The sequence below is a fragment of the Lissotriton helveticus genome, chromosome 11, assembly GCF_964261635.1.
Source record: "Lissotriton helveticus chromosome 11, aLisHel1.1, whole genome shotgun sequence".
Lineage (NCBI taxonomy): Eukaryota > Metazoa > Chordata > Amphibia > Caudata > Salamandridae > Lissotriton > Lissotriton helveticus.
The window spans coordinates 73,322,549-73,348,133 of record NC_136072.1 but is presented as its reverse complement, the minus strand read 5'-3'; the positions used below and the strand labels follow the sequence as shown (position 1 = coordinate 73,348,133).

The window sequence follows — 25,585 nt, the reverse complement described above, 5'->3', positions numbered from 1 at the left end:
TGAAGTATATTAATCAATGATTGAAAGGGAGGCCCTGGCTTGTTATTGGGGGTATAACACATTTTAGAATTTTCTTATGGGTCCACCTTTGACCCTGAGGTCTGATCATAGGCCACTAATGTACATTTTATCCACTAAAGGTGGAGAGCATGCCACACCTTGGATAGCTAAGTGGATTTTAGGCTTAGAAGGTTATAACTTCGAAGTTGACTTTGTACAGGTAAATAAGAATCTAGTGGCCAATTTATTTATTTTTATTTATTTATATCATTTATAGAGCGCAAGAATCACCCCAACCGGGGTATCTCCGCACTGCAACATCCTGAGGCAACCAAAAGGGAAAGATCAGAACAATGAAGTTTTCAGCAGCTTCCTGAAAGATAGGCAGTTGGTGCAGAGACGTAGGTGGATGGGCAGTTGGTTCCATATAGATGGAGCCAGATATGAAAAAGATTTACCCCCTAGTCTCGCTTGTTTTATCCAAGGAATGTGTAAGAGATCTTTGGACCCTGAGCGGAGGGTCCTAGAAGGAGTATATCTTGACCAACTTATCTGACATGTATCTTGGTCCCATGTTGTTTAGGGCTTTGAACACCATGCTGCAGATCTTGAAGTTTATTCTTTTACGGATGGGAAGCCAGTGCCATTTCCTGAGCAGGGGAAGTGAGGCTTTTCTGGGGGGGGGGCATTGGTCACTAAGCGGGCTGCCGTGTTCTGGACTACCTGCAGTCTGTTTAAGGAAGATTCCTTGGCTGAAATAAACAGAGCATTGCAGTAGTCCAGACAGCTTAAGACCAGTGCTTGTATCAGGGTTTTGTGTGTAGATAGTGGGAGTAGGTGGAACACTTTGTGCAGTGGCTGAGTACATGGTAACAGTTCCGGGTGGTTGATTTGGCATGTTCTTCCAGGCTCAGCTTCTGGTCTATTTGGACCCCTAAGTTCTTCACCATTTGTTTTTGGGATGGGGCTGGGCCTAGCTCTCCTGGCCACCAGTTAGGTGGCCACCTGGTGACTGCTTCTTTGAATAACATAATCTTTGTTTTCTCTGCGTTTTACTGAAGGAAGTTGTTGCTCATCCAATCAGTGATGGTTTTCATGCCATCAGAGTAGGTGTCCTGAATACTTGTGTTATTTTTGTCAAAAGAGAGAAGCAGTTGTGTATCATCGGCATAGGAAATTGGCATGAACCCTAGGTTTCTTAGGAGAGATGCAAGTGGTGTGATATAAATCTTCAATAAGGTAGGGCTCAAACATGAATCCTGTGGTACACCCTTAGAAACATTTGTGGGTTGTGATCTGAAAGGACCAAGGTTGCTGGTTTGAGTTCTCTCTGCCAGAAAATCTGTTAACCATTTTAGTGCCTTCCCCTGGATCCCTAGAGCCCTGGGTCTGTTCAGCAATATCTGGTGTGAGATGGTGTCGAAAGCTGCAGACAGATCCAGCAGTATAAGAAGTACTGCTTGACCATTGTCTGCAAACATTCAGATATTGTCTGTGACTGTCACAAGTGCCGATTCTGTGCTGTATCTGGTCAGAATCAATCAATCAATCAATCAATCATGCCATTTGTATAGCGCACTACTCACCCGGGAGGGTCTCAAGGCGCTTGGGGGGAGGGGTACGCTACTGCTCGAACAGCCAGGTCTTGAGTTGTTTCCTGAAGGCGAGATGGTCCTGGGTCAGCCGAAGGTGGATGGGGAGGGAGTTCCAAGTCTTGGCAGCCAGGTAAGAGAAGGATCTTCCTCCGGCGGTGGCTCTTCGGATGCGTGGTACGGCTGCGAGGGCGAGGCTGGTGGACCGTAGCTGGCGGGTGGGCGTGTAGAAGGTCAGGCGGTCGTTGAGGTACTTGGGGCCCAGGTCGTGGAGAGACTTGTGTGCGTGGGTGAGGAGCCGGAACGTGATCCTCTTGTTGACGGGGAGCCAGTGCAGGTTCCTCAGGTGGCTGGAGATGTGGCTGCGTCGGGGGACATCCAGGATGAGTCGGGCGGAGGCGTTCTGGATGCGCTGGAGTCTTTTCTGTAGCTTGGCTGTGGTTCCGGCGTAGAGGGCATTTCCGTAGTCCAGTCGGCTGGTGACGAGTGACTGGGTGACAGTCTTCCTGGTCTCGGTCGGGATCCAGCAGAAGATCTTGCGAAGCATACGCAGGGTGTTGAAGCACGATGAGGAGACGGTGTTGACTTGTCTGGTCATCGAGAGGGAGGGGTCCAGGATGAAGCCCAGGTTGCGTGCGTGGTGGGTTGGCTTGGGTGCGGTGCCCAGGGCTGGGGGCCACCAGGAGTCGTCCCAGGCGGAGGGCGAAGATCCCAGGATGAGGACTTCCATCTTGTCCGAGTTCAGTTTCAGGCGGCTGTCCTTCATCCACTCGGCGACGTCTTTCATCCCTTCGTGTAGGCAGGTTCTGGCGGTGTCGGGGTCTCTGGTGAGGGAGAGGATCAGCTGGGTGTCGTTGGCGTAAGAGATGATGTTGAGGTTGTGCTGGCGTGCGATGCTGCGAGAGGTTTCATGTAGATGTTGAAGAGGGTGGGGCTGAGTGAAGATCCTTGCGGGACGCCGCAGATGACTTCGGTGGCCTCGGAGCGAAACGGGGGGAGGCGGACTCTTTGTGTTCTTCCGGCGAGGAACGAGATGATCCACTCCAGTGCCTTCTCTTGGATACCGATGTTGCTGAGGCGCTGGACTAGGGTGCGGTGGCAGACCGTGTCGAACGCAGCGGAGAGGTCCAGGAGGATGAGGGCCACTGTTTCCCCCTTGTCGAGCAGGGTCCGGATGTCGTCGGTGGCTGCGATGAGGGCGGTCTCGGTGCTGTGGTTGGCTCTGAAGCCGGACTGCGAGGGGTCGAGGGATCCGTTCGTCTCGAGGAAGGCGGTCAGCTGTCTGTTGACGATCTTCTCGATGACTTTAGCAGGAAAAGGGAGGAGTGAGATGGGGCGGAAGTTTTTGAGATCGGTGGGGTCCGCTGTAGGTTTCTTCAGGAGGGCGCTGATCTCGGCGTGCTTCCAGCTCTCCGGGAAGGTGGCGGTGTTGAAGGAGGCGTTGATGATGTTCCGGAGTTGGGGTGCGATGGTGGAGTCGGCCTTGTTGAAGACGTGGTGTGGGCAGGGGTCGGTCGGTGATCCGGAGTGGATGGTGTTCATCGTGCGGGCTGTGTCTTCGGTGGTCACCGTGGTCCAGGTGCGAAGGGTGGTGGTGGGAGGCGTTGGTTCGACGGTTGGGTGCGTGGGTGGGGCGCCGAAGCTGTTGTGGATGTTGGCGATCTTGCGGTGGAAGAACGAGGCGAGGGAGTCGCAGAGGTCTTGTGACGGAGTGATGTCGTTGGTGCCGGTGCTGGGGTTGGAGAACTCCTTGACGATAGTGAAGAGCTCTTTGCTGTCGTGGGCGTTGTTGTCCAGTCGTTCCTTCAGGGATTTCTTCTTGGTGGTGCGGATGAGCTGGTGGTGCTTGCGGGTAGCGTGTTTGAGGGCGGTCATGTTGTCGGTGGTCCGGTCGAGGAGCCAGGCTTTCTCGAGGGTGCGGCAGGTCTTCTTGGAGTCCTTGAGGTCGTCGGTGAACCAGGATGCCTTCTTGCTTCTGGGTCTGCTGGGAGGGTTCTTTAGTGGTGCGAGGTCGTCGGCGCAGGCGGTCAGCCACTGTGTGAAGTTGCGGGCTGCTTCGTTGGGGTCCGTTGTGTTGGCGGGTGGGCTCTGGCTGAGGGAGGTGGTGAGCTGGTCTGCGGTGATCTTGCTCCAATTCCTGTGAGGTACCTGTTGCAGGTGGTGGTGGGTCGTGGATCTTTTGAAGCTGAAGTGGACGCAGCTGTGGTCGGTCCAGTGGAGTCCGGTGGCGTGGCTGAAGGTGATGTACTTGCTGGAAGAGAAGACGGGATCAAGCGTGTGGCCGGCGTAGTGGGTGGGGGTGTTGACCAGTTGCTTGAGTCCGAGGTTGGCGAGGTTTTCCAGCAGGGCGGTGGTGTTGCGGTCCTTGTTGTTCTCCAGGTGGAAGTTGAGGTCCCCGAGGAGGATGTAGTCAGTGGAGGGGAGGGCGTGCGGGCTGATGAAGTCTGTGATGTCTTCGCTGAATTGTGTGCGTGGTCCCGGGGGTCTGTAGACGAGGGTGCCTCTGAGGGTCGTCTTAGGGTCGGTGTGAATCTGGAAGTGGAGATGTTCGGCTGCGGCGAAGGAGTCGTTGGCGTCGGTCGTGATGCGGATGGTGTTCCTGTGGACGATGGCGATGCCACCTCCGGTCTGGTTGATGCGGTCCCTCCTGATGATCTTGTACCCGTCCGGGATGGCGATGGCGATGTCGGGTGCAGAGGAGGCGTTCATCCAGGTTTCCGTGAGGAAGGCGATGTCCGGTGATGTAGCGTCGAGGAGGTTCCAGAGTTCCACGGCGTGTCTGTGGACGGAGCGGGTGTTGATCAGGATGCACTTGAGGTGGTTGCTGCTGGTGTTTGTCTTGGCGGGTGCGGGGCAGGTTCGTAGGCAGGTGAACTTGCAGGTGCAGCAGGTGAAGGGTCCGTGGGTGCGTCTCGGGGTGGCTCGGCAGCAGGCGTGGGTCCGGCCGGCATTGAGTGCGTTGAGAGTGGCGGCGTCGTAGGTCAGTCGGGTCGTCTTGCCTCGGCGGGGAGGGCCAGGGGTCCTGGCGCTGGGCGCGGGCCAGGCGCGGACGGGCGCAGACGGGCTTACCTTTGGCGCACATTCGGCGCTCAATCGGCGCTCCCGCTGCGCGCGTCCGCTGCGCGGTCGCTCTGGGGGCGTCATAAGTAAGGAGCCGGGAGGGAGGAGCAGCTGGGTGGTGGGAGCGGGGCGGCGAATGGAATCACAGGGGTGCGGGCCGCAGGGAGGCAGCGGCGGGAAATTCCAAGAAGCAGCGGGCAGCGGGAAATTCCCAGGAGCAGCGGGAAATTCCCAGGAGCAGCGGGCAGCGAGCGAAGGAATCTGCAGGCAGGAGGCAGCAAAGGCAGGCAGGAGCGGCAGCAGTGAGTGGGGCGACCAAGCCCTGTGGAGGGCTGAGCGGTCACCTGACTGTGAGTGGTCTAGGCAGTTTGAGGATTCTATGTATTTGGAAAGGTGTTTATTTACATGCTTCTCTAGTAATTTGCTTTGTAGAGGGAGAAGTGAGATGGGGCGATAATTAGTGATGACGTCAGCGGGCAGTTTGGCATTTTTCCTAATGGGCAAGATCTGTGCTGCTTTCCATTCCTTGGGGAGCTTGCCTTCTTTTAAGGAGCTATTTAAATGGAACAAATGGAAGTAGCGAGCTGATTGGCTAGCGAGCCTGAGATTTTGGCGGGATTCAGGTCTAGGAGGAGCCAGATTTGGTTGTTTTAATAGAGGTTCAGTTTCCCCTAGAGAAAGTTTGGGGAATTCTTCAAGTATATTATTTATAGCTGAGGTAGTGGGGGGTCCAATATGTGTCTTAACCGCATGCGCGCTAGCGGTTTTCCCGCTGCGCGCTGCGATTTCGAAAAACCCGCGTTACATGACGAGCTCAGCTCGTCATCAGCGTAGGGCACGTTACGCTCATGACGAGCTGAGCTCGTCATGAGCGCCGAAGGGGTTAAGCTAGAGCAGTTGTTCGCCGTTATCTTGTTGTAGATATTTTCTATTTTGAATGAGAGGTATTCTGCTATATTATCGCAGAGCTTCTGAGATGGCGCCTCTTCCGAGTTGCACGCTTTAGGATTAGTAAATGTTTTGAGGACCTGGAATAAAACTTTGGGGGTACTATCTGCCTGATCCAGTTGGTTAGTTATATATATTTTGCGTGCGATCTTCAAACTGCTGTGGTATTTGGCCTGGGTGGATTTAAATCTTTCTCTATCTTGGGGGTCGTGAGTGCGTCGCCACTGACTCTCTAATTTCTTGCACTGACTTTTTTCTGTTTGGAGATTAGGTGTGTACCATGGGACCTGAGGGCGTTTAGGGACTGCAGGAGTTAATTTCAGTTGTACCAACCTGTCCATGGTGGTCTTCACTCTTGATTGAACGGCTGTTAGACGATTGTCTACTGTGTAGGAGTCGGAGAACTGCGGAGGGACAAAAGTGTCTCTAAAGAGAGTGGGAGTCAATTTGTGCCACAGTCTATAGCACCTTGTCAATTGTGTTTTGGGGGCTTTGTGCTCTATGGATCCCACAATACTGAAGTCGATTTTTGAATGGTCTGACCATATAAGGGGGCAGGTTGATCCGCAGATAATGTTTGGTGAGTTGGAGAGGATTAAGTCTAGAGTGGGTCCTGCTACGTGGGAAGGTTCGCTATTGATTTTGGTCAGCTCTAGCGTCGATAGCTCTGACAGGAGGGAGGTGGCATCAGGGTCGTTAGGATTTTCACTGTGTACATTCAGATCACCAAGAAGCAAAAAATTGTTAGCGGATATAGCGTAAGGGGAAATCCGTTCCATAAGTATAGTGACGGCATCAAGGAGTGGTCCTGGAGGGCGATATACCAAGACTCCTTTCCAGCTTACTTGAGCATGTAGGTCTATTCTAAACACCAAAATTTCAATCTTGTCATTGATTAGGTGATCTAGTACTGTGACTTTTAGAGGATCTTTGTAGATGACAGCTACCCCTCCCCCCGCCCTGCATGGTCTATCCAGTTTTCGGATGTGATAGCCATCGGGTAGTGCAAGTGCAATAGCTGGGTTGGATGATGGCTTAATCCAAGTTTCCGTCAGGAAACCGATGTGGGGAAGGGAAGAGCAAATCATATCCCATATATTGATGGCGTGTTTGGGGAGTGATCTGACATTTGCTAGAAAACAATCCCAGCTTTTGGTCTTATCAGCTATATGTGACAGACTTATTTTTTTGCTGGGGTGCTGTGTATCCCTAATTCTTGAGTCAGTTATTTTATCGTTAGTCCTGGGTTGAGCAGAAAGTATACTTTGGTATCCGCAGTTTCTGCAAGTGAGAGGGCCTTCTATATCAATAGGGTAGGTATTCACGCATGAGTTGGTGATTAGCCTTTTAGGCCGGGAAACGGCCACTACAACGCGGCCGTTTCAACGAAATCCTTAACCACGCATGCATTACAACGCATGCGTGGTTACAACGAAAGCCTTTACCACGCATACTTTTACTACGAGGTACGTAGTAAAGGCATGTGTGGTAAAGGGTACAATTAAAAAAAGGGGGGGTGGGGGGGTTTCCCCCCCCAAAAAAAACACTAACCTTTACTCGAGATGTGCAGGCATTCGGCGTCGTAGAGGAAGGAAACAGTGTTTTTTTTTATTACGTATGACGTCACCACGGACAATTACGTGGAGAAGGATATGCGTGAAAATAGCATTCCGTTGTAACGCATGCGTGGTAAAGGCATGCGTTACAACGGAGTTCGTTATAAGAACATACAACCACCTGATCCTTTAGCAAATCGACTGGCTCCTGGCGATGGACGGGCGCAGACGGGCTTGATTTAGGCGTGCCCGCTGCGCGTTGGTCCGGCCATCTATTTAAGTAGTACCAGGCAGCTGAACTGCTGAGCTGGGCTACGCTCGTCACTTCCGGGTGGTGAATTAACTCCCTCCACTCAATCGGAACAATCTGTGGTGGAACAGAGTGACACCCCACAGAGTGTCTAATGAGCGCACCGCGATTGCGAGTGAGGACAGATTACAAGTGACTTTTGCTAAGGACAGAGTGCAAGTTTAAAAGCAAGCGACTTTCCTTTTAAAAGCAGGCGATTTCAATAGTACACGTGAATCACTAAGTAATGTTTAAAAACGGTTCTAAGAAGCCCTTTCCTATGCGCTCCTGCTTTCATTTTAAGAGCAAGTGACACTTCCCAGTATGACTAAAGAAGAGTGGAAAGAATTGTCTGAAAAAGATGTGGACATTTTATCTTTGGAAGATAACATTTTACGTGGGTGACAGCCCAAACCCAACAGCCCTTATAAAAAGTAAATTGTATGTCCCAGAATACAGCAGGGTGTTAGCTGAAAAAGCTGTGATTGGCTGAAGGTGTCACATATGACAGGTTTAGTTTTCAAAGGTATGCAGAACAACAGCTAACCTGTCAGGTCTTAATTGCGCCAGACGTGTTGCAGCAAATGGTACAGATAAACTGAGCTCTTCACAGAACAAGAGAATGGTATATGCCCTGACTTGTGTTCATCTCGTACTGTCAATAAAAGAGACATCGTTTTCATAAGAACTTCTTGTGCATTGCCTAAGCTTCGATGTTTTTTCTAGACCTTAACATTGTGCAGGAGGTGGTAATATCTTATATTTATTAAATCATATGAACGTACCTATTTTGGAAAAATTTCACACAAAGTGGCACACAAGAAGCTTTGAAATGTCACACATAACCACACTGAAACTGTGGAAATGTCACACATAAGCAAACTGAAATTTTGGCAGCAAGCTGAGTAGTGATACATGTTGCTAGGCACCTCCTCCCACCTATGCTAAAACAAAGAGATAAACAAAACACTACAAAGGATAGTGTTATGATTTGGAACATTTTACTGCAGAAAGGACACTCAAGTGCAGCTCGATGAGGAACATCTCATGTAAAAGTGTGTTCTTGCACGTGGCCCTCCGAGGGACTCTTTGGTGTCTAAGCCAATGGTTATAGTTATCGGACGTTGTGCAGCACACATGGAAAAAGCAAAATGCCATGGTTTGTTTATGTACAGGAAGGTGTCCCTTCCTGTACATAAACAAACTTTTTTAAAAATTTCATTTTGTCACTTGAATGAAGGGTAAACATCCATTTGTACGCGGTCATTACACTGCGTACCATTACTACGCAAGTGTTACAACGCGTGCGCTGTAATAACGCATAGCCTTTACTACATATATTATCACTTCGCATGCGCTGTTACAATGCCTGCATTGTAATGCATGTATGGATGAGGGCAGTCAGGGTATGGATTGGCGCACGGAATTGCAGTGACGTGGAGGCCAGCAAGACGGCGTGTTGGAAGGAGACCTGGTGAGACCAGCATCGAAGTAGGACACCCCCGCAGACGAGGACACGGGACGTGCACCGAGGAGAGAGACGTAAGAGGGACTGTGAATTTTTTAATGGTTTCTGTATGAGGAGTAGTGTTTTTAGTTTAAGGGTAGTGTTGTGGGTCGTGCAGGGTAGTTGTGTGTGTAGGGACAGGAGTGGGAGATGGGGGAGGGTTGTGCAGGGGTTAATGTTTTAGGGATAAGGGTAGTGTTGTAGTGTTTGTTTAGTGTAGAGTAGTGTTTTAGGGTTTAGGGTAGTGTCGGGGGCCATGCAGGGTAGTGTTTCAGTGTAGGGGATGGACTGGGGGTAGGGGCAGGGTCGTGCTTGGGGTAGTGTTTTAGGGTTTAGGGTAGTGTTGTAGTGTTTGTGTAGTGTAGGGTAGTGTTTTAATGTTTAGGGTAGTGTCAGGGGTCATGTAGGGAAGTGTCTGCGAGTAGGGGCAGGACAGGGTCACGGGGTAGGGTCGTGCTAGGGGTAGGGTTTCAGGGATTATAGTAGTGTTGTGAAGTTTGTGTTGTGTAGAGTAGTGTATTTGCATTTAGTATTTATCGTAGTGTTAGGGTGTTTATTTATTTATTTATTTATTGTATGAAACATATTTTATTACGTTTCTAAGTGTTGGGGTGTTAATAAAAAGGAAATATGTGATGTTAAACTATGCAGTGTATTGAATTTGATACCGAGTATCAATTTTTTAAATACATTTAAAATTACTCCCCCACCCTAAACCCCTATTTCCCTGGCATCCTGTCCAAGGGGGTAGGTAACTTTTAATTAAAAATATAAAAAATGGTCCATGCACGCGTAGTAGTGGTATGCGAAGTAAAAATCTGCAAAGTAAATGTAAATTATTATATTAGCAATGCATTTGCGAAGTAATGGTATGCGCAGGAAAAATATGCGTAGTAATGGCATTTATGATGTAAAGACATCGCACTAAAAGCATGCGTACTAATGGCATGCTAAGTATTGTCATATAGTCGCATGAAGCAGCACGCATGAAAGTGACAGGATGGACTTTCTAGAGTTGTTTATGTGCAGGAAGCGACACCTTCCTACCCATAAATAATCCTACCCTGCACACAGACACCTGCGTTGGTGCTATGTTGCTAAACTTAGTGCCATAACAGGGGGAAACAAAAGTCTGCACCACATTCTTGTAAATATGGTGCAGCCTTGCGTTTCAGAAGTGGAGGAGAGAGGCGTTAAGCCAGGAAGGCTAATGACACACTCCACCACTTCATTGTACAGATCACCCCCATTTCCCTAAACTCTCTGCCCATCAACTCTACTGCAGTTGCCATATGCTTCCCATAAAACAGGCGAAATAGTTCCACCTGCCAATTGCCGCTGAGCCCCGTAGTTTTGCAGCCAGAGAAAGACGAGACAGCACCGGCACTCTAAAGTACTTCTCATTTTCAAGCGTGTTTCTACTATTAAACATAGAGCGTACAAATAAAACTAACTGGGTGACCCATCAAAAACTTTGAAAAACAAAGACCCCAAATGCGTAATAAACTTACAAACTAGCTTCCCACTGTCTACTCGCACGCCCCACTATGAAGTTTCAGTAGATTAAACTACACTTCCCTTACTACTCGGGTTAATAACCATACAATAAAACTAATTTGTGAGTTGAGCAACTGCAGTGTTGCAGGCTTTCAATAAAAAAAGTTCCTATAATTTTAAGTAAATAAAATAGCAGTTTATTAACTCACCCACACGTTGGCCACAAATTAAAAATTATAACACACAAAAAGAGAGAAAAAGGGGCCTTAGTGGGCTTACGCCTGCTCTTGTTCACAAAATCACAACTCCAAGGAATGAAGTCACACTCTAGGTGTACAAATACAAAATCATACAAGAGCAAGCAGAAAGGGCTAGACCGATTCAGATGTGTCACAGCCACAGGCACAGTTTTATCAGGAGGAGTGCTATGTAAAGTAGGGGCATATTATAAAGAACGGCGATAAAATGATTGCCGCTTTAGCGGTAGGAAACTGCCACTAAAGCGGCGATAATGGGCTTGATAATATGTCCTTGTGAATTCCCATAGCAGTCAAAATTATGGCTCCAGTGACACAAGATACATACCACCCTTGCACTCCTTTCTATTTCATAATAATTAATCCATATGTTCAATGTGAATTCCCATAGCAGCCCAGGTTCTGTTGTGAACCTTGGCTTCTATGGGGAATTCACTAGGGCATATTATCAAGCCCATTATCGCCGCTTTAGCGGCAGTTTCCTGCTGCTAAAGTGGTGATAATTGTATCGCCGTTCTTGATAATATGCCCCGTAGTTCCTTGTCTACTGCGTACAGACTTCCTCGTCATGTGCATGCCCCTACTTTTCCTGCCCGTAGTCAAAGCGATGAAGCATGCAGTAGACCTCACGGTGGGGGTCCACAATTCCAGGATCCGGTAACTTTGGAAGGCACCCTGCCTTTCTTAACTCTAAGCTTCAAGAAAATATCTCAATACTTTATGTGCAAATGTTTACTTTGACTTTGTTCAGGCAAGTTGCTTTGTGCTCAAAGAACAGGCTGTATGTTTGGGCAAAGAATTTATTTTTATCAGTGCCAATTGTGTGACTTCATATTAAACATATGGGTATTGTCAACATTACTGCATTTGTGTTTGCATGTCATTTGAGGGACAGTCCTGCAATCAGCAATTTTAATTGGATTTATATAGCACTTAATTTCTCTAGCTAGTCGCCAAAACACTTTTCTGATAGCCCTTGTGTGTAGCATTTATATGGATGGATAAAGTGAGACCCAGCCAGAGGTATGATCGCAGCCACTGGAATTATGCGGCAAGGAAGGACCAAAATTGTGTGCCAATAAAATTTAATGTATGCGCTGTATCACATTCTGTGATAGTATCTGTTGATTATTTTGTAATTTTTACGCTTGTTAGCAGAGTGCAGACAAACGTTTGGACTAATTAGTCCCAGTTTCACAGTCCTAAACAGAAATCCGCATCTGGAAGGTGGCTAGTTAGTCTTTATAAATGACCTTCGGCTTCACAACAAGACTTGTCAGTGTGTTTTCAGTAACGTTTAATCCGTTTAAGCTAGAAACTTCTTTTGCTAAAATCTGCAAACTATGCAGCGGACTATGGACTGTACGGAGAATGAGGCAAATCCATCTTTATGCAAAAATTGGCACGGGCACAGAATGACATTATTCCCTTGGCTCTTCGTATGATTAAGTGGGCCTCTGAAATCTCTTCTGAAATGAACAAGCTTAAAATGTTTTATTATACCTTGTGAACAGTTCACTGAATAAGGTTAAGGCATTCTCAGCTCATTGTGTGCCGCCTTTTTTTTTTTTTTTTTTTTTTTTTTTTTTTTATTGAACATAGCAGTAGGAACTCAATGGTACAGAATATAAAAACACAGACATCTTTCACATCAAATTTTAACAATTAGACAATCTTTTTGACAATTAACAAGAGACAAAAAAGGAGTAAATGGAGAGGATTAAAAAGAGGATAAAGAACGCAGCCGGTTCCATTATAAAAACTTACGACAGCCCCTGTGCAAAAACCGCAATTTTAGGTAAACAATACCACTGCAGAAGTGCAAAACAGCAATAAAGTGCAACTGCAAAATGTAATATAATCCAATAAAGTGCAATTTTTAAAGTGCTAGTGCAAAATAGTGCAAAAACAGCTATTATAAATCTGCAATAATACAATAAAGTGCAAATATTCTGAATAAAAGCTCTAATACTTTCATTAATGAGCCGGTACTCTCTTTCTCCTCTCCTTTTTCATCATTTTCCCTTCAATATTTCCAAATTCTCAAAATATTTCCAATTTCTTTCAAATCTTGCGATGGCTCCCACCCTACCTGCATATGCTCTTTCAAAATTACATGTTCTTCTCATTTTATTAAGCCATTTTAGCTGAGATGGAATCTCCCCAGATTTCCAGGTTTGAAGAATCAGAGACCGAGCAACTACACAAGATATAAAAATAAATACTTCTTCTGTTTTGTTAATCCTGCTCCTCTCTTTACATATACCAAACAGGGCCACCTCAGCGTGTGGGAAAAATATTTTCCCAATTGCCAGCCAATATCTGCGAATAACCCCTTCCAAAAAGATTCCAACTTCGGGCAGGAAGAGAAAATATGAGACCATCCTCCCTGGTCCATAGCTTTGCATCTAAAACACTTATTCTCAACTTCAGGGTACATTTTCTCTAAGGCCTCCGGTGTATAGTACGCCAGCCAACGTGATAAAAAGGACATTCTCTTGTAGTTAGCTGCCAGGAGTGAATATTTTGTAATTTCTACGCTTGTTAACAGAGTATAGACAAAGGTTTGGACTAATTAGTCCCAGTTTCACAGTCCTAAACAGAAATCAGCATCTGGAAGGTGGGTAGTTAGTCTTTATAAATGACCTTCGGCTTCACAACAAGACTTGTCAGTGTCTTTTAGTAACTTTTGATCCGTTTAAGCTAGAAACTTCTTTTGCTAAAATCTGCAAACTATGCAGCGGACTATGGACTGTACGGAGAATGAGGCAAATCCATCTTTATGCAAAAATTGCCACGGGCACATAATGACATTATTCCCTTGGCTCTTCATATGATTAAGTGGGCCTCTGAAATCTCTTCTGAAATGAACAAGCTTAAAATGTTTTATTATAACTTGTGAACAGTTCACTGAATAAGGTTAAGGCATTCTCAGCTCATTGTGTGCCGCCTTAATGATCATAATAATTTGTTTTTATAAAGTTGTCTATACCACATTTCTGCAATTTCTGATTTGGTGATAATTAACTTACAAACCTCAGAATGATGATAACCTGAACTTGTGTCCTGGTGATCCTTGCTTTTTTTTAAAGGTTTTGATAACAACATCAATACTGATATTTATTTGACACCAATTGTGTGTCCACTGAGAGTAAAGCATCTCATCCCACCCTCTGCCTAACATGATCTACCCCTCTAATTCATAAAAAAAAGAATTAAGGAAATAAATGAAAAACAACACACAAGTAATTTGACTGGCTCTTTGCAAAGACACCAAAGCATGCAGAGGCTGACTGTGTTAAACATGCCATTGCTAAAGTGATTTGCAAATGCCAGGTAATGGGCCATGACGTCTTTGCCAGGTTTTTAAAGAGCATATATGACATGGCTTTTTGGGACTGGGTTCTGAGCTGTGATCACTCAGTCACACACCTTACCTATCTCAATGACACCATAAAGGAATACATGTTATAAATTATAAACAGGGTGGCATCCAATGTAAAGATAGCAGAAGGATTTTAAATCTGCATGCCTTGTGATTTATATGAACGTGCCTGGGTAGTATAGTACACTTTTACACATATGCAACTTGGACATAGAATGAACAAGCTACACGTTTGTAAATACAGCCTTAAGTAAGCATACAAATATATGTTGTAATATACTGATCTTTTCTTACTTTATAACAATTTGATGGATTATTTGCAAGTTTTTTTATGAATAGTGTATTGAACATAGTAAAGTGTTTGATTTCTTCAACCCTTATAACTTTTATAGTCAAAATGATTAATTGGATTGAAGGCTTCAAAAAGATCCTGGCACAGAATAATTTTCTATTTTTGTATCATCAGATAATGATTAGTTCGTCCCCTTCAATTGCTGTCATACAGAAATCAAAATTACACATTGGAAATAAAGTCCACTACAAACACAGATATAGTCTCAACTAAGGATGACTTTACAGACAGGTTAGGATAAGAAAATGGCAAATTCCCACAATTCTCATTTTCAGAATTGTAACTTGAATCCAACTGTACCATTAAAGAGGGTTTTAAATTGCAATTCTTTAGACAACAAACTCAATATTACCTGCTCCCAACTGAAAGTTGTCACTTATTAATTGTAATAAGGTAACCCTTTATTATCCTAAGGAAGAGGCAGGCCCTGTAGGTGTGAAAAATGAATTTACCGTTTTTCACTACTGGGACATGTAAAGGTTAAAAGTGCATGCCCAACTTTTTAAATACTCTGCACCCTGCCGTGAAAAAGGAAGGTTTAGGCCTTGGAAGAGGTTCATTTTTGACAGGTCAAAATTGCAGTTTAAGACTGTATACACAGGCTGCAATGGCAGGCCCGAGACATGATTTAGGGGCTAATTAAGCGAGTGGCACAATTAGTGCTGTATTCCCACTAGTAGCATCTAATGTACAGGCCCTGGGTGTGTGTAGTACCACTTTACTATTAACCTACGAGAAAATTAAATGTGCCAAATGGGTGTAAGCCCAGTTCACCATGTTTGAAGAAGTGAGTGCAAGCTTTTTAGCACTGATTAGCGATAGTAAGGCGTGCAGAGTCTGAAAAGCCAACCAGAATGGGTTCAGAAAACAGGAATGTGAAGGCATACATTTTGGGGTTTACCCTGCATAAAGGGCCAAGTCCAATATATACAGTAAGCAAATCTACTTGAAGCTGGATTACTCAGCTTTAAACTTTTAGTTAACAGATTGGTGAAAGAAAAATAATTCTGTATAATTGTGCCAGTTGCTTATTTTTTGGGCAAACAATTATCCATGATAAATGTATAAACAATATACTTGGTGACTACTATAAACTATTATATTGAGAATAAAGCCTAACTATGATGCTGGAAAATATGCTTATTCGGAGAAGCATATTTTCCAACTTTAACTTAAGAAGATCATTTTTAATAAGATTATAAATAACTAACAAGGAAGTTGAAACAGTATATCTACTTAAAAAAGGCTAAACGCTTCTAGTGGATGACTATCCAACTAAATGCTGTAATAATTGCAATATAAAACTCTCACCACTTCTTGCACAAGATTATAAATAAAGGCCCCAGAAAAGTTGTAAACTGATCATGATATATATGATAGTTAAAACACTAATTCCAAAATCTGATACAGATCTAGCCTTGTGTATCAATTATAGACCCATCTTGCAACTTAATGCAGATTTGAAGATTCTTACTATCATTTTAGTATGAAGATTGGAAGATTATTCCACAAATGTAGCCATCACATCCAGACTTGTTTCATTAAAAAAGGTTGTGCTATAAAAACACATGCACCCTATTTGATGTACTAGGTGTGTTCAGTAACTCAGGAGTCCCAAGAGTTACAGTAAGCCTCAATTGCAAAAAGCATTTGACAGGGTGCAATTCTTTTTGTACAGAATATTTTTGGTTTCCTGAGGAATTAATTTCTATTGTCGCTATATTGCATATACAAGCTAAGTCACTGAAATAAACCAATGTAATTGTAGCGAAAGATTTTAATTCAGAGAATGGGACCATTACTTCCAATTCTCTTGAGCATTGAGAAACAACCATTTATTTTAAACGTTCATATAATGACTCATTCATTTATTCTTTAGTTCGGCTCAAAATAAAACCATAAAAGATACATCAACAATATACACATTCAATTGTAAATTACATGTGGCAGTTCCGAGTATAAATAGTAGAGCATCAGCATGGTAGGGGCTGAAAATCTGAATCAGTAATGCATTTTCCGTACCAAAAAATACTATTAAAATATTTAAATACATTAAAACCTAGACATAAAAGTTTTCTAAGAGTTAATTCATTATGCACATAAGTTATTGTTTGTTAAAACCTAGTCTAAATATGTGCATGATTATATAAAATGTCAATGTTATTTCCACATAGGCATACCAATTCGAATATTTTTCTATGCAAAAGTACATTCATAGTTTAATTTTTAGCGTTTAGGCCATAAAGTGCATGTGCATAATTACAGTCTTCATCCAACTTTAGCCCTTATAAGACTCACATTGAATAAAAACCTACTGACACTAAAAACATTTTTTTGAGATGTATCTGTTTTCAGTATTCTTTCTGCCTCTATACAAATTCTAGTGTTCAGATTACGGTAAATGGGTTTAATCCATTTAGTCCTCGGTTTGCTGTATGCTGGTCAGAATAATAATACATGTAGATCATTCTCCTTTGGTGCGTTTTGACATAGTTCGCAAGATTCATTACTCTATATAATGACTCTCATTTAAGCATGTCATGCTTTTCTCTTCATTGCTTCTTTTTTATTTGTGGTTTCAGAACTTGAACTTGAACTTGAAGGCGATGTTTTTTTTGGTGCAAGAGACATTCCCTCACATGCAGAAGCGTGGGTAAATATCATGAAAGACAGGTTGTAGGATATGTCTGCTGGGGAGAGAGCTGAAGGGTCTTGCAAGGCTAAGAAGCAAATAAAAAAATAACCATCTGTGCCAAAGAAAGGGTTGGGTGATTGAGGCTGATGGGAGGGAGAGAGGTATGGAAGAAAATAAAAATGTATCGAAGGAAGGGACAAGGGTTAGGTTGAGACGAATGACTGAAGGGAGCAAAGGGATAAAAAAAAGGGTAGACAGGGAAGAAAGGAATTAACATTTGTGGGTGCAAGGTGGCCAGTGAGAGATCTAGTCTAGTGGGTCTAGGACAGAGATCTGGTGAATAAGCAAATAATGAGAGAAGGATACTGATAGATGGAAATACAGTGGGTAATGACATAAATACTGATGGTAGGTTTATGATGTTGAGGTAAAACGCTATAACTGTGGTGGGAGAATTTGAAGTGGTTACGGCACACTTTGTAGAAAAGTATTGCTTTAATCAAGAATCAATGATGAGGGATGTGGAATCAAAGATATGAGAGAAATCATTGGCAAAATATTGACTAGGATATGAAATATGTAGCCACTTTCAGAACTCCACACAGACATCTTTTGCTCTCATTTCTTGCAGTGGTGGGTCTATTGTCCTGAATTCATCTGTTCTCGGCTTTGCAGGCATTACAGTAAGTAAAGATCTTAGACTGTCACAAGTTTTGAAATGATTTTAGGAAATTAATAAGGGGGCAAACAACATAACACAAACCATTTGAAGGCCTTAAGTTTTATATATTAATTTATTATCAGAGCACAGCTTATTCATGAATTGTATGCGAGACCTGCAGATCATTGTCTCGAATGAGTATCTTATACTTAACGTTATTAATCTCTCGTCTACACCCAATAGGATTCCTATATGTTGGCATCCATAGTTCTACCGAGTTCCATGTACCATGTCCCCTGCAAGAGCTGGCAGCTGCTATTATCTTACGCTCATACCCTGAGCACTCTAATAGTCACCTGTCACCTCTCACCACATTTTAAATACTGAAAACCTATGAATGTATGAAATAACTTGTTAAGCGCAACGTATACAGAAAACCTATGAATGAGTTAAATAACTTGTTAAGTGCAAGGTATACCTGGGGGCATCTTGGCGCTAACCTGATGAGATCAGAGGAGGTCAGAAAAATTCAATTGTTTAAATAGCCAGGTTTTTAAAGATTTCCTAAAACCTAAGAGAGAAGGGGCAGTTTTAAGGTCCAGGGGCAATTGGTTCCAATTCTTGGCAGTGCAAGTGACAAAGCTCCTACCTCCCAAGGAGGATCACTTGAAGAGAGGAATGACCAAATTGTTGGCAAAGCTGGAACAAAGAGTTCTCCCTGGCGTGTACTGTCTCAGACTCTTCTTCAAGAAGGCAGGTCCCTGTCCATGCAGAACCTTGTAGGCTACACAGAAAGCTTTAAAAACTATGAGTTGAGGAAGTTGAGAAGTGGGCCTGCAGTTGTTAGGGTCCAACATGTTTAGAGTAAGTTTTTTTAACAGTGGCAGAACTGACAATGACTTCCATTGCTTAGGGAAATAATCTACATCAAACATAATGTTGAAGATTTTAATGAAATGACTGGCCACCATTTCAGGCACAAGTTGGATTATTTTAGGTGGACACAGGTCTTGAGGGATCCAGATGTTGTATTAGTATCCAAGCTTTTATTTGTTTGAATGTGGGAGATTCACATTTATTGAAACTCAGCTCTGTAGCATTATCATCCAGGGGTGCCTTGTTCTCAACTGGACCAAAGCCATGTGAGGAGAATTTTAAAAAAATCACCTCAACCTTCTCCTGAAAGAAAGTAACTATCAAATATCAAAAAGCCTTACTACAAACTGCTGAGTTGCTCTCAGATATTAACATGAATTTATTTACCGCTTGAAAAAGAGTTTTCCTTGAATTGTCAGCCAGTCGCTTTAAAATATATGTTTTACATTTATTACTGGAGGAGGGCAGCGGGCCCCAACGCTCGGGTCGATATCGCCCCAGGGACCCCATCTCCCAGGGCCTGTTTTTTTTTTAATCTAAAATAAAATTATGGGGCCACCCGGCTACCCTCCTGGGCCGACTTCGACCACTGGGACCCCATTCCCCCGGGTTCTGACCTCTATAGTGGGGACCGAGGGGGGAGCCTGAAGGCCCCCATGGTCCCTGCCAGCATCCCGCCTCCTGCGAGAGCCGGCATTGCTTCTTCAAAGAGGGAGCTGCTAACATGCAGCTCCAGCAATTGTGATCCACTTTCAGGATGTGACACATTCCTAATGCTCTTGCTTGCTGAAAGCAGAGCACAGTTTGCTATGGCTTTCTGTGAGTGGAAAAGCTCCCTCCAAGCCATACCAAACAGCTATGTCGGGGATGGGCACCCTGGAATAGCAGGAGTCATCGAGGGGGTGGTCCCCTGGGCCATCTTTGACTCCAGCAGGTGGGTCGCGGGTCCCTCCTCCTTTCTTATAATTTGCCCCAGGAAGGTGCTGTTCCCCGGGTCTGGGGGGTATCTGTGCAGCACCCTCGCACTAATTGAAAGTAAAGCACTGAAGAGGAGGCGGCCCCTGTAGCTTCGGGGGCAGTCTGCACACCCCCACATTCTTTAAACAAAAAAACCCCACTGATAAATTATTACGCTCTGGGGAGATGGTGGTCCTATACAGGCCTCCCCTGCTTTTTTTTTTATTAAACAAGCCCCGGACAGGTGGTGGTCTGGGGCATAAATCAACCCCAGAAGTGTTGGCCGTGCGCACACCCTTTTTATAAAAATGCCCCCGGGCCCACCCCAGGGCTGATTATAATCAAAGACTGGAAGCCTGCACTTCTTATTTTCAAAAATGTCAGAGGGATCCACGGATCCAGTGCAACTCCCACCTAAATGTTTAAAAAAAATACATTTCTGTCCCTGCAGGGTCCCTGTGCGACACCTCCAAGAGTCCTAGAGGTCAGGGTGTTTCTACTCTGCACCCTTTTCATTTTTATTACATTTTGTGTGTGATTCGGGTTAAGACATGTCAAAAGATGGCTGCCAACCCTACCTGGTTTGAAGTGTTGGGAGCCAATCAGATCTAAGCACAAGATCAGGAGGGGTTGTGGTGCCACCATGTACCCGATACACAAATTTGGATTTTGGTTAATATCTCTAAAACTACTAAATGGATTTACATCAAACAAAAAGGCACTTCCCTGGACTAACATCTATCTACCTGACAAATTTGGTGTAATTCCGTTTAGCAGTTCGGGATGTAGCCGTGTCTAATTGTCCAATGGGAATTAACATGGGGAAAGCTTGTTTTTGCCCCCCCCCCTTTTCTCGTGCCCTGCTTGACAGATCTCCCTGAAAATTTCAAGACAGCAGCTGAAGTGAGTAGCACACTAGTTTTGAAAATGTTGAGAATATTACTCAAACAACCCAAAAGTTATTGGTAAATAGCACCTGCCCTGAGTTATGCCCACTGTGGAGGCAGAATAATAATTCATGCCCCTGGTTGCTCTCCAGCACCTGCTGTGAGTTACACCCCCTGCGGAGTTAGTATAGTAATTAATTCCCCTGTTCGCTGTCCAGCCCCTGCCCACAGTTATGCTCCCTGTGGAATTAGAATAGTAATTCATGCCCCCAGTCGCTGTGTAGCCCCTGCCCTGAGTTATGCCACCTGCGGAGTTAGAATAGTAATTCATGCCCCTCGGCACTGTCCCGCACCTGCCTCAAGATATGCCCACTTCGGAGTTAGAATAGTAATTCATACCACAGGTCGCTGTCCAGTACCTGCCATGAGTTATTCCCCCTCTACAGTTAGATAGTAATTCATGCCCCCAGTTGCTGTCTAGCACCTGACCTGAGTTATGCCCCCTGCAAAGTTAGAAAAGTAGTTAATGCTCCCGGTCACAGTTCAGTAGATGCCCTGAGTTATGCCTCATGAACAGCAATTCATGCTCCAGGTCCCTGCCCTGCACCTACCCCGATTTACATTCCCTGAAGAATTAATAATAGTAATTTATGTCCCCTTTTGATGTCCGGCACCTACCCTGAGTTATGCCTCTTGTGGAGATAAAATAGTAATTTATGCCCCCTATCACTGTCCGGCACATGCCCTGAATAATGCTAACTGCAGAGTTAAATTTGTAATTCATGCCCCCTGTCTCTGTCCAGGACCTGCCCTGAGTTATGCCACCTGTGGAGTTAGAATAGTAATTTATGCCCCCGGCCACTGTCCAGCACCTGCCCTGAGTTTATGCCCCCTTGCAGAGTTAGATTACTAGTTTATGCCCCGGACAACATCCGCATACTACTCAACCAGGGACACACTGCGGCCCTCATCCTTCTAGACTTCTCTGCAGCCTTCAACACCGTCTCACATTGCACGCTCACAGCCAGACTTCACGACGCGGGGATTCAAGGAGCCGACCTCAACAGGATTCAATTCTTCCTCTCTGGGAGAACCCAGAGGTTAAGACTCCCTCCCTTCCTCTCCGAACCCACTGACATCAACTGCGGAATACCCCAAGGATCATCGCTCAGCCCAACGCTTTTCAACATCTACATGGCCCCTCTCGCCGCCATCGTCAGACAGCATGGGCTCAGCATAGTATCCTACGCCGGCGACACCCAGCTCATCGTCTCGCTCACGAAGAACCCCGAAGACACCAGACTCGGCTTCCATGAAGGAATGAAGGATGACGCAGCTTGGACGAAAGACAGCTGCCTGAAGCTCAACTCAGAGAAAACCGAGGTCCTCATCCTCGGACCCTGCACATCCGCCTGGGACAACACCGGGTGGCTCCCGGCCCTCGGGAAGCCACCCACCCCTACAGACCACGCATGAAACCTAGGCATCCTCCTCGACTCCTCCCTCTCCATGAACCATCAGATCAATGTTGTCGCTTCCACCAGCTTCAACTGCCTGCACATCCTCCGCAAGACCTTCAAATGGATGCACCCCAAGTGCAGAAGGTCCGTCACCCACGCACTAATAACCAGCAGACTGGACTATGGCAATGCCCTATACGCTGGAATCAACAGAACTCTTTTACACAAACTCTAAACCATCCAGAAGACTGCAGCCAGACTCGTCCTCGGGACACCACGCCACGAGCACATGACCCAACACCTACAAGACCTCCACTGGCTCCCTGTCGAGAAGAGGGTCACCTTCAAACTCCTCACCCACGCCTACAAATCCCTCAACAACATCGGACACAAGTACTTCAATGAGAGAGTCTCCTTCCACTCACCCAAGAGGAACGTCCTCTCCGCCGACCTCGCCCTGGCAGAGGTCCCCCACATCCGCAGAAACAGAGCAGGTAGGAGAGGTTTCTCCTACATCGCACCCAAGGCCTGGAACGAACTCCCTGTGAACATCAGACGCTCCCGACCCTGCAAACCTTGAGGAAGGACCTCAATACCTAGCTCTTCAACTGTCCTGGAGCTGCCCCCCCTCCCCCCAGCACCTTGAGACCCTCAAGGGTGATTAGCATGCTTTATAAACCCCCTGATTGATTGATTGATGCCCCCTGTCCCTGTCCGGCACCTGCCCAGATTTATGTTCCCTGTAGAGTTATTAATAGTATTTGATGCCTCTGTTTGCTTGCTGGCACCGGCACTTATGCCTTCTGCGGGGTTAGAATAGTAATTCAAACCCCCTGTCGCTGTCCAGTACCTTCCCTGAGTTATGTCACCTGTGGAGTTAGAGTAGTAATTTATGTCCCCCTTTGCTGTCCGGCACCTGCCCCAAGATATGCACCCTGCAGAATTAGAATAGTAATTCATGTCCCCAGTCGCTGTCCAGTACCTGCCCTGAATTTTGCACCCTTCACAGTTAGATAGTAATTCATGCCCCCAGTCACTGTCCAGCACCTGTCCTGAGTTATGCTCCCTGCACAGTTAGGTAGTAATTCATGCTCATGGTCACTGTTCAGCCCCTGCTCTGAATTATGTCCCCCCACGGAGTTGGAATACTAGTTCATGCCCCCCTGTCACTGTCCAACACATGCCCTGAGTTATGCCCCCTGAAGAGTTTGAACTGCATTTTATGCCCCAGGTTCCTGTCCTGCACGTGCCCAGATTTATGTTCCCTGCAGAGTTAGTAATAGTAATGTATGCTCCCGTTCACTGTCCAGCTGCTGCCCTGTGTTATGCCCCCTGTGGAGTTAGAATAGTAATTCATGCCCCCAGTCGCTCTCCAGTACCTGCCCTGAGTTATGCCCACTTCGGAGTTTGAATAGTAGATCATGCCTCTGGGAGAAGTCCGGCATCTGCCCTGAGTTATGTCCACTGCGGAGGCAGAATACTAGTTCATGCCCCCGGTTGCTGTCCAGCACCTGCCATGAGTCATGCCCCCTGTAGAGTTAGAATAGTATTTCATGCCCCGGGTTCCTGTCCAGCACCTGCCCTCAGTTTATGCCCCCTGCGGAGTTAGAATAGTAACTTATGCCCCCTGTCGCTGTCCCGTACCTTCCATAAGTTATGCCTCCTGCAGAGTTAGAATAGTAATTAACCCCTTCACTGTGGGATGTTTTACCTATGCGGGGGGAGGGGGCCGCGCGCGGCGCCGCTGTACCCCTTCACTGTGGGATGTTTTACCTATGCGGGGGGAGGGGGCCGCGCGCGGCGCCGCTGTGCTTGTGACGAGCTCAGCTCGTCATGAGCCACAGTGGAGCTGCACTCATGACGAGCTCAGCGCGTCACAGCCACACCTGCTTTGGAACGTTCAGCCCAGCGGGGAAATTATCCCCGCGTGCGAATGTTTCAACGGCCGTGACAAGCTCATCTCGTCATGAGTGCAGCTCAACCGTGCCTCATGACGAGCTGTTGTGATTAGAAGGGTTAGACCCATATAGTCATTGGGACCTGGGTAATTGATTAGGGTATACGAAAGGGGTCCCAGACCAAGAACATAGAAAAATGTTTTAAATCACAAAATTATTTAAATAGATTCAAGAAGCAAAAGGTGGTGCTCAGTGTTTTTATTATCACTGCACCAAAGGACATTCATTGTTCGAAAAATCATACATATAGTACACACATTTGGGTGCGCCCACACAAGGGAAAAGGGGGTGTGAGAAAGGGAGGGGGTGTGTTTCAATTAGTTATACATCACTAATCAAATATTCATAGAACATTAAATTCAACATTCAAAACATGATTGTCATCGATCCACAAGGAAGGGGTCAAATAACACACAAGTCCAATGAACCAATTTACAAAAGAAAAGAGACTCCCATATTGATTATTACTATCAGGCTGGGGTTAGGAGTTCTTGATTGTAGAGGATGGTCTACGTTTCGACCCATTGGTGTAGGACTGTAGATCCTTACTCGCGGGTCTTCATCAGGACGTGAGGGGCAGGGGGGTGAGGGTAATGTGGGGCTCGTTCCTAGGCACAAATTTAAAACACCAGGTTACTTGAAACGGTCTCAAAAGAGTCCCGACATAGTCATTCATCAAGACACCCAGAAGGGGTGTTAATTTAAGGATTAAAGGAGGAGTAAAAGGTTTGGAAGAGAGGTTCGCTTATACTGAGGAAGAGGTCTAGAAAAAACCAAGTTACGTGGTATGGTTTACCTGACGGTGCAGGTAGAAAAAACGGCCTGCCCGGTGGGCGCGGTCCGTGTTCAAGCGGTCCCTTGTTCCAGTGTGTTATCGTCTGGAAATCATAATGGAGAAAATAACATTGAAGTAACAGGTACCAATTGATTGAAGCAAATGCTACACGGTCTGGGGCGTGATCAGGGGCCTACCTTTTTAGATAGACACAGTGGTAAAGATCACCAAAATTGCCGTCGTGCCTTGCGTGATTGAAAAATCTCACAATACGATTTGGAATCGTGCCATGTCTGAAAAGACCGGAAATTTAATTAAAATGATTATTAAAATTACACACGAAGTTATAATCATATGCGGGTAGCGTTTGTGACTCGAGGCCCACTGTAACACATGGCCACTCACCCGATGTTGAAAACGACAAAAGATTACAGGGAGGGACAGTCGGGCGTCTCCGCGCGTCTTCTGATTAAGGATTACAATGTCCCCGTGTAAGTGCGCTCATTGGGTTAATCAGGCACACTCGTCAGTTATCTGTGAAGACACCAAGTAACAGATGATATCAGCGGTGCGCCCAAGGATCGATTATGTGGTAAACGTAGGAAAGAACTTCTGCTATTGAAACTCACCCGAGGTAAACCCGGGCCGAACTTAAGGAGCCGGCGTCTCTACAGCATCTGTCAGCACAACGAGGAAGTGTTGCCCGGGAAACCGGGTTAGCTTTGTAAACTCGTAGAGGAAAGACTCTAGCGCGTTGCTAAGAGACCGGGTAGCGTCCTAAAAGAATGTGCGGGGAGGAAAGACTCCCATATTAGTTTGAGCGTGGGGTAGGCCATATCATTAGAATTAAAATTAAACAGATCCACCAGAAACGTCAGATGCGGAGTGCACTACGTACTGGGACCTTCAACCACCAACTTCAGAGGGCTCACA

The 25,585-nt window shown here is 45.6% G+C and overlaps 1 protein-coding gene across 1 annotated transcript in view; it reads left to right on the top strand.

Annotated features, from left to right (window-relative positions):
* Window positions 1-25,585, top strand: part of LOC144791152 (dehydrogenase/reductase SDR family member 4-like) — a 200,375-nt gene that overhangs the window by 130,758 nt on the left and 44,032 nt on the right. The window contains exons 5-6 of the mRNA XM_078665807.1: window positions 17,026-17,096; window positions 17,710-17,761. Coding sequence (XP_078521933.1) covers window positions 17,026-17,096; window positions 17,710-17,761 — 123 coding nt within the window. The remainder of the gene's footprint in view (window positions 1-17,025; window positions 17,097-17,709; window positions 17,762-25,585) is intronic.